Source organism: Dipodomys merriami, unplaced genomic scaffold (genome assembly GCF_024711535.1).
Source record: "Dipodomys merriami isolate MVZ:Mamm:240054 unplaced genomic scaffold, mDipMer1.0.p SCAF_7, whole genome shotgun sequence".
Lineage (NCBI taxonomy): Eukaryota > Metazoa > Chordata > Mammalia > Rodentia > Heteromyidae > Dipodomys > Dipodomys merriami.
In genome coordinates, this window is record NW_027206290.1 from 48,939,911 (window position 1) to 48,949,057 (window position 9,147).

The 9,147-nt window shown below is 38.5% G+C and overlaps 1 protein-coding gene across 12 annotated transcripts in view; it reads left to right on the plus strand.

The window, feature by feature from the left end:
* The window catches only part of Arpp21 (cAMP regulated phosphoprotein 21), a 172,894-nt gene extending 165,281 nt beyond the window's left edge, over positions 1-7,613 (plus strand). For all 12 annotated transcript variants that reach the window (XM_070006564.1, XM_070006566.1, XM_070006567.1 and 9 more), the window contains 2 exons: positions 5,220-5,368; positions 6,820-7,613. In XM_070006564.1, the coding sequence (XP_069862665.1) occupies positions 5,220-5,368; positions 6,820-7,077 (407 nt within the window). In that variant the 3' untranslated portion in view covers positions 7,078-7,613. The remainder of the gene's footprint in view (positions 1-5,219; positions 5,369-6,819) is intronic.
* The last annotated feature ends 1,534 nt before the right edge of the window (positions 7,614-9,147 follow it).

Genomic DNA, 9,147 nt, shown 5'->3' on the forward strand with positions numbered 1-9,147 from the left:
TACCTTTGATTTTCTTCCTTTACAGAATCTCATTCAGCAAACTGTAGGACATACTTGGTTTTCTCCTTACTTCACTGGTTTAACTATTGAGAAAACAATTAGTAAAACAAATGGTCATTGAATACCTGCCATATGAATGAGTTTATGTCTATTACTTGAGAGGCAGAAAAATGCATATTAAATAGTATTTCCATTTAGTGAATGAGAACCAGGGAATCACAAGCCACAGTGTAAATTCTTTTTCCTCAAAGTTCCTTTATGATCATAATGAGTTCCTACATCTTTCTTCATCATAAGATTTTTCCCATAAAAGGAGATTTTTGTTTGTCTGTGGTGTTTTGTGTCTTTGTGCCTATACTGGGGTTTGCCCTCAGGGCCTAGGTGGTGTCCCTTAGTTGCTGTTGTTTTTCTTTGTTTGGGTTTTTGTTTGTTTTACTCTACCACTTCTGGTTCTTTGCTAGTCAATTGGTAGCACATAGCTTGCTAAAAACTGCAATCCTCAGATCTCAGCTTCTTGAATAGCTAGTATGACAGGCGTGAACCAGTGACTAAACTGTTATGCTTCTCAGAGCCACTGCAGTCAGGTAAAAATACTGAAACTCCTGTTTGACTGGGAGTCAGTGATGAACATATATGTCTGGTTTACAATGGAAAGTCTTCAAAAGATGAACATGTAGAATAGGAACCTTCTGAACATGATGGAAAACCTAGAGAGAATACTTTAAACCTAAGAGTGAAGAAAACAAGGAAAAGAACCAGGTAGATAGTGGAAACTGGCAAAATGTGCAATCAAACTTCAACAGATGGAGAGGTAGCTCTTAATAACATTGTCTTTCTTCATATTCTTCAATCAAGACTTTATTGAACTATTCTAATTCCACCTCAAATCTCACACAGATCCAAGTTTGGATTCAGAAGCAAGATTCTCCATACTTCCTAAGGAATGCGGGAGAAATTTTTACATGTTGATTCAAGTCCAAGTTAAGTGACTACAGGCAAGGCTCAAGTGGAAGAGTGCCACTCATGAACAAGCAAGCCAGCCTTGAGTTCAAGACTAGGAACCAATATGCACACACACACACATACTCTCTTTACACTTTCTCTCTCTCTCTCTCTCTCTCTCTCTCTCTCTCTCTCTCTCTCTCTCTCTCTCTCTCTCTCTCTCTCTCTCTCTCTCTCTCTCTCTCTCTCTCTCTCTCTCTCTCTCCCCCACTCTCTCCAGTTAATAATCACAACCACTTAGGTAGACTAGGGAAGACAGAATTAAAAACTACTTAGGAGATTCCCTCTTAACTACTCTCTTCTCCATCTTCAGCATAAAAAAGAGCAATAGTAGGACTAACAGAAGCCTCCAAGTTGTCCATTTCAAAGTCTTCTATTTCAGACAAGAATTAGGATAAATAAGAGTGAAGTAAATAAACAAATAAAATAAGAAATCGAGTAAGAGTTAACATACTATCAGTCACATTTACAATAATTTATATTGCTCAATCAATTGCTATTCTGGTTTTTCCATAATTGTGCTATATCAAGAGAAGTGGCATCTTGCTTACATATTAACAAACCATCTTCAAATTACAAACAATATTCAACAACTGTTGTACTTTTCTTTTTTTTCAGATTTATAGGATTCAATCATTTTGAACTGTGTCATAAACTTCTCCATTCTGGCAGAGTATATGCTTTATTGGCTAGAAGACGTGTGCCCATTCCTAACCTTTTCACTTCCAGACAAATAAATGACTCACATGACTTGATAATTGGATCTGCAGTGACTGAAAGAAAAATGATAAAAAAAAAAAATAGCTAATGTCTTTATCATCATCTCCTTAGCAAGCCAGGGAGACAGAAGGGGATTTCAGTTTCCATTTTGTGAGCTGCATTATCTCATGTTAATCCTCCATAAACATGAGGAAGTGATCATTTCAGGGCTAAAAACTGACTAGAGGAAACACATTTCTCATGTGAATAGACAAGATAAGCAGGTTGCCAGGAATGCTTCCATTTTTGCCTCAAGGTGTACTGTATTCCTGGAAGACACTGTCAGTTCATTCAGGGGTCCTCACTATTTCAGTTCTCTGTCTGTTCTTGGATCAGGACCAAGAGCCACAATCCACATAGCCCTTTGTCTTAGAGAACATTCTGCAACCTATTTTCCCCAGCTTTACTTAGAGAAATGAACATCCCCAAATAAACCATTCCAGATTTTAATTTCTTGCTGGGAGGGCAAATGGAAAGATGAATAGGAGTCCTGAATACAAATTGAAGCTTTCCTTACACTTAAGTTTTAATCCTGAAATTGGAGAATATTTGCTTCCCATATAAGTCCTTGTTTGTCCTGAGTGTTTTTTCTGTGGGGTCCTTATTGCAAAGCTGTGTTTAACTGGATATTGAGGTACACAAATCATCAGCCGAGGAGATCTGGGAAGGAGCGGGTACAAGCATGCAGCCATAGCCCAGCTCCCAGCACAGATGACTTGTTTACTCTCAAAGACACTCACAGGCTCCTGTCTTTATGAAGATGGGGCAGCACAACTTCCCTATTCTTTTCTTGTCCTTGACTATCATTGAAACGTGCCCTTTTCTTCTTTCTATCAAAACATTCTGCTTTCTGAATGTCTTAACATCTCTGTTATTTTCCCTTCTCTTCAGTTTTGATTTAGAGCATGCAGTTGTAATAAAGCCATTTCTTCTTGGCCCATCTCAATGTATTTTTGAGCCAAAACAACTCTTTGGATGGTTGGAAACATCCCGTCAGCAAATGCATGAATAGTTTGCAAACCTTACATTGTCTCACCTCTTCTTCCACTCATCCTTCCCTTCTTCTTCTCTTCAGGTTTACTCAGTAGCTGCGTGTATTCTGCAAAAGACAAAAGAAAAGTCTGTCAAGGTCAATTGGGTCTTTATTTTTTTTAATGAGCTGAAAATATCAAGACATTTCTCTCATCTTCAACCTTTGCTCTGAATCTTCAGACAGAAATACTGTTACTCTTTCCTATTTTTTTTTCTGTCCTGCCCTGACCTGTCTATTTTACCCTTCCCTATCCTATTATGTCACAATCACAAGGACTGCACTGGGAGTTTACATTGCCTGCTCTTGGCTATAGATGTACATGGTAAGCAGGACTACCTGTGAGCATTTTACAACCATACCAAATCATTTTCTTCTACATATGATGTCCTATTGCAAAGAAGTCTATGTGCTTTGGAATCATGTCCTAATAAAATGGTATAGAGTAATATTTTTGAGGATGCACATTTTCAGGGTAATTGGACACATGGCTGAGGATGAAAATTTTGACTCTAAGGAGCAATAGAAAACAGTTTCTTTGCAATTAATATTAAAATAACATTTGTCTAGTACTTTCTCTGAGAGGTAGTTTTAACCATGATATGTCATTGACTCACTGAGTCAAATGATTTTCCTTATTGCATAAGCTTTATGTAAGCCACCATGTGGGTAATATTTCATAGACTTCCATAGACTTCTAAGTATATTAAAAGAAAGCTTTGACTGGGCTGTTCAGAAAGGAGCTTCAGGGAAGATTGCCCCTACCCTTAATTATATTAGTAATATGTGGGGTTGTTGCAAGGATTTAAAGCCATTCAATAATTAATATCTGAGGAAATGAATTAGGTGCTTAACAGGAACACAAAATCAGGCGCACATAAAGCAGATCAAAGGCTAATGGTTAAAAATTATACATTGGAGCCAGACATGGTGGCATTAATCTGTAATCTTAGGTACTTGGGAGGCAGAGACCTGAGGATCAAAGTGGCTGAAGTAGTAGTGCACTTACCAGGCAAGCGTGAGGTCCTGAGTTCAATCCTCAGTTCCCACAAATGAACACACACCAAATAAGTAAATAATTACAAAAATAAACTTTACCTTGGTTCTAATCCCCAGTTACAGGCAGAGATAAGACCTCTCATCTCAAGCTTGGAGACAGGCTTGCTCTCTTAGGCCTTTCATATTGAGGACACCTTGTTTCAAACCCATCTGGTGAACTGAACCAATCTCCTAATAAAGGGACTATATGCAAATCCTACATTATAAACATACAGTCACACAGCAAAGCAGAGAAAAGTATTTTCTTCTGTAAAGACTACAATGTAATGTTACCTTTCTTCACTAATGCCATGAATTAATCATGAATATTGATTTGATTTTTTTGTAACCTTTTGCTCTGTGTTCAAATCAGGTTGTAAAACTCTCAGATCAATGTTTGTATTGGGAAAATCTAGAGTTTTAAAGATTCTTGTCTCTCATAGAACATTTTTAAGACAGCATCTTGACTTATTTTCTAGTACTCACTCAACATAGTGAATGGTCTAAACCCTTGAAACTCTGTTTTAAAGCTTGATGTAAATCTGTTTTCATTTCTTTACCACTATGTCATTTTCACCTTTATTCCCAATATTTATAAGAACAGAGCACAATCTTCTTTTCAGGATGCATTATAAGCTACTTATGGTAAGATTTCAAATAAATAAATCTGGTCCATCTATAAAAAGAGTTGAACCATCCAGCCAGCTGGATACAGACAGGCAAACACATATAGATATAGAGAAAAAATACGGGCTATTTTTTTCAATTTTGTATTCTTACCATGCTCATAGTCTCTGAGTGTTTTATTAGAATATTCTCTTAGGAACTCAGAGGGAAACATAATAAAATCATGATATACCTTTCAATTGATATTGCCTTTTGGTTCAACTCAATGGGTATCTATTTTTTCAGAGTAGTTCACTAGAATATGAAAAATGTATACTTCATCCAAATTTAAGTTTGGTGATGTCTATATAGAATGAAATAGTGCAAGAAGGTAGAGAAGTTTAAATTAAAAAGTCCTTGGTAATTTGTGAATTGTCCAAATATCATCAGAACCACCCCAAAAAGTCAAATATGAAAGATGCAATTTATAACAGTCAACCAGTGTCAAGAGAGACCTCTGCATCTCTTGTATCGTGATGAGTTTACTCTTGTCACGTACATGTTAGACCATTCTGCAAAATGGAGTTGGGGGTGGATCCATAATCTTGTTGAGTCTCAGAAGTCAAGAGACATGTTCTTAGGAAATAGGCATTTGGATAACATATTTTGTGACAGAGATTGAGATTACTGAAATTTGCCTTGGAAGCAGAAACCGTCCCCATGAAACCCTCCATGTTCTTCCTGATGCAATCCATTCCAAAGCCATCTTTTCTTTTCTTCTCAGGTTATCAGCCAGTCCTGTCTGGACAGCAGGGGTTCCAAGGCCTGATGGGAGTACAGCAGCCTCCTCAGAGTCAGGGTATGGTGAGCAATCAGCCAGGAGCTCCTGTGCAAGGCATGATGGTCTCCTACCCAACCATGTCCTCTTATCAGGTGCGGGTCAGCAGCTTGGAAATTTGTGGGTTACAAAGTAGCACTTGTCAACTGAGAAGCTATGGGAAATGCCCTGTGTTGGATGGTTGGTTGAGGAGTAAGTAAATGCTTGGCCCAGCCTTTTCTGTGAAGTGACTTTGAATCAAGATCAACAAAGGAAAGCAGAAATTAGGAAAGGTATACTTCTATAATGGCTATGACTTATAAAAATGTAGCTAAATTTGTTTCCCTATAAATTTGCTACTTATAGAAGAAAATTCATTAAACTTCTATTTATATAGGCCTTTTGGCAGCTTACTAAAATTTCAATTACTGGTAGAAAACACCATGGCAAATTCCTAGTGTGTGTGTGTGTGTGAGAGAGAGAGAGAGAGAGAGAGAGAGACAGAGAGAGAGAGAGAGACAGAGACAGAGACAGAGACAGAGAGAGACAGAGACAGAGACAGAGAGAGACAGAGAGACAGAGAGACAGAGAGAGAAAGAGAGAGAGAGAGTGAGTGAGTGAATACTGGGCTTAAACTGAACTCAGGGCCTGTGCATTGTTCCTTCAGTTTGTTGGTTTGTTTGTTTTTTGCTCAAGTTAGTACTGTCACCGTTTCTAGCTTTTTGATGGTTAATTGTAGATGAGAATCTCAGGGACTTTTCTGCTGAGGTTGGCTATAAACCACTATCCTCAGATCTAAGCTTCCTGAGTAACTAGGATTACAGTCCTGAATCTCCCAGTAATTTTATACTTTCCCAAAGAAACAGCATTATACCATGATTTTATTAATAGAGATTTTTAAATGCTATCTCGTGTTTATTTAAAGGATATTTATGAGGATTAGCATCCTCATTTTCCAGACTAAATTCAACTTGAGTTTTTCAAAAGTGCCGTGCATCTTTTTGTGATTTGATTCCTGAAGTACGCTGAGAGTAGATATGAAAAGTTAGTGGAAGGCCTTGACCGTTAGATTTAGAGTCATCAAATACTTCTGGCATAAAGCACTGCTCCTCAACCCTCTTACCCTGAACAAAGTTCCTTTGATTATGACACTCCAAGGAACTTTATTTGCATAGAATCAGAAAGCGGAGGGGGGGGGTCATAGCTTTCCACACAGGAAAAAACAAACAAACAAACAAAAAACAGAATGGGAAATCCCAGTGCAGGCTCTGGGAGGGGGGTGGAGGGAGGAGAGAAAGATGCTCCAGATTAACCTTCCAGCATCTGCTGCATGCTGGACCTTGTGCCCAGGCCCTGTGCACCATCCCTAAAATGCTCTCGATGTTTTTTTGGTTTTTCAGTTCTTTTTTAAGTTCCATTATCCAGATGGCCTAGGGAATCATGGAGGTAAAGTATCTTTTCCCAATGAAGTACCTGGTAACTAGGGTTGGTAGCCTAACTCAAAATCTTGAAGCAATTTCATAATACTTGTCCCCTCACATTGGGCTTTGCTTGTGGCTTTCTACAGGTGCCAATGACCCAAGGGTCTCAAGGAGTGCCCCAGCAGACATACCAACCACCAATCATGCTGCCTAACCAGGCAGGCCAGGGGTCACTCCCAGCCACCGGAATGCCTGTGTACTGTAATGTCACACCGCCAACCCCTCAGAACAACCTTAGGCTGCTTGGTCCACACTGCCCCTCCAGCACTGTCCCTGTGATGTCTGCCAGCTGCAGGACAAACTGTGCAAGCATGAGCAACGCCGGCTGGCAGGTCAAATTCTGAACGCAGTGGCTGAGGTGCATTTCTTCAGATATTACTCAAGGCCTTTATGGAAAAAGAGGAGCAAGTCGGGAACACAGACTGAGGACTTAAGTATTCACTCAACACTCCAGTGTTTGCTGCTGGTATTCTCCTGTAAAAAATAAAAAAATAAACAAAGACTAATACACACTTTAGCTGGTTAATGGTGCATATTTCTGTCATGTCTGCTAGGTATGCCTTTATAGCTTAGCTAGTGACATGAATTCATCAAGGTAAGATTTTCTCCTACCACTGAATACCACTGTGTAGATTACAATATCACCGATTCGGATTAGTTTTGTACTTTGTGTTGAGTTTGTGATGCTAAAAGTATTTAAAAAATATATTCTAAATCGCACTGTACCAAAGCTGTAATGGAAAAGAGAAGAATTGATGAATGGAAGGAATAATTTATATATCCTATAGAGTTTTCTTTTTTTAATGGATATATACTGTATTGTAGTGTTTAACTGAAATAAAATTATTTGACCTTATGGAGGAAGGTCATGTTTTTACCACCAGTTTGATTCAGTCTTTCTTTCAATATAAGTTTCTATATGAGTCACCATTGTCTTCTCTGAGCACCATTTCATGATTTCTGACTGGAAATTGGCTCCAGGTATTTGTGATAGAACTGGCATAACACTAAGAAATCAAGGGCAAACACTTGAACTGCACATTATTATAGGAGCCTGAAAATAAGATCACATCCGTGTCATTCATTCATCAACTACACATTTTAACACATAGCTTGCATTTTATTGAAATTCTAAATGCAAGTAACAAGCTCTGCTATATCAGCTAGGAACTAGCTAATGTGGTTAGTAGAAGTAGCCCTATAGATAGCCTTTGTCTTCCTTCACTGGGGCTGTGATACCTGTGAAGGTATCTTTGTTCCAGAGGAGAATTGAAAGAGGCATATTCAAATTTGGTCATATTGAACAACACTGTGAAAGTGCCACCGATTTTGACAGTGAGTCAGTAACTCAAAACTGCCAGTGTTTGTCCTGATAACTGCAACCAAGATAAGCCCAGCAATGATTTAGTCACAAAGTTGAGGAATATTTGCAAGAGCACTTAGAAAGGGCTTGTGGCTATTAAGGCCCAAGGGGTTTAATTCCTTGTAGATTCGGCAAGTAAAATGGAGTTATTATAACCTTTAAAAAATAATAACAGGCCAGTGGCCAGTGGCTAATGCCTGCTACTCTATCTATCCTAGTTACTCAAGAAGTTGAGATCTGAGGATCATGTTACAAAGCCAGCCAGGCAGGAAAATCTATTAAACTATTTATCTCCAATTAACCACCCAAAAGCTGGAAGTGGTAGAGCACAAGTCTTGAGTAAAAAAAAACCTTAGAGACAGTGCCCAGGCCCCAGAAGCAGAATACATGTGTGTATGCAAGTGCATGCGTGAGTGCGTGCATGCACACGCACACACACACACACACAGGTAATAACAAAACTTTGAGCTATATTATGCTCCCTGTGTGGAAACCATTTTACCACAAGAGAGTTATGGAAATTATATCTGGAAATTTCCCATTGTTTTTCACATTATCATATATTCTATATTAGGCTTGCTATGTTCACATTATTCACCTTGGAATATGGTTAAATAGTTAAGAACTGTGCTTAAAAATTACTATTTCTTAGTTTTTATACCATCATTTGCTTTTTCCTTTGAAAAGGAGCTTTTGAGGGGAAAAACAAAATGCTTAAATAGGGAAACAGGTTGACCCATTTAAACAATGAGATGTACAATACACTTTGTTGAAAATGAACTTTACAACTTTGGCGATGGTGGAGGGGGGAGGAGAGTAGTTGTGGAGGTGGGAGGGAAGGGATGGTAGGGGAAAAAAGAAAGGAGGAGGCAACAATGCTCGATAGGAAATGTACTCATTACCTTGCTCATGTAACTGTAACCCTTCTGTACAGTATTTTTACAATAAAAAACAAAAAAAAATTTTTTTGGGTCCGGTCATGGGGCTCTTCAGCTCAAGGCTAGTGCTCTACCACTTGAACCACAGTGCCACTTCTGGCTTTTTTTTCTTT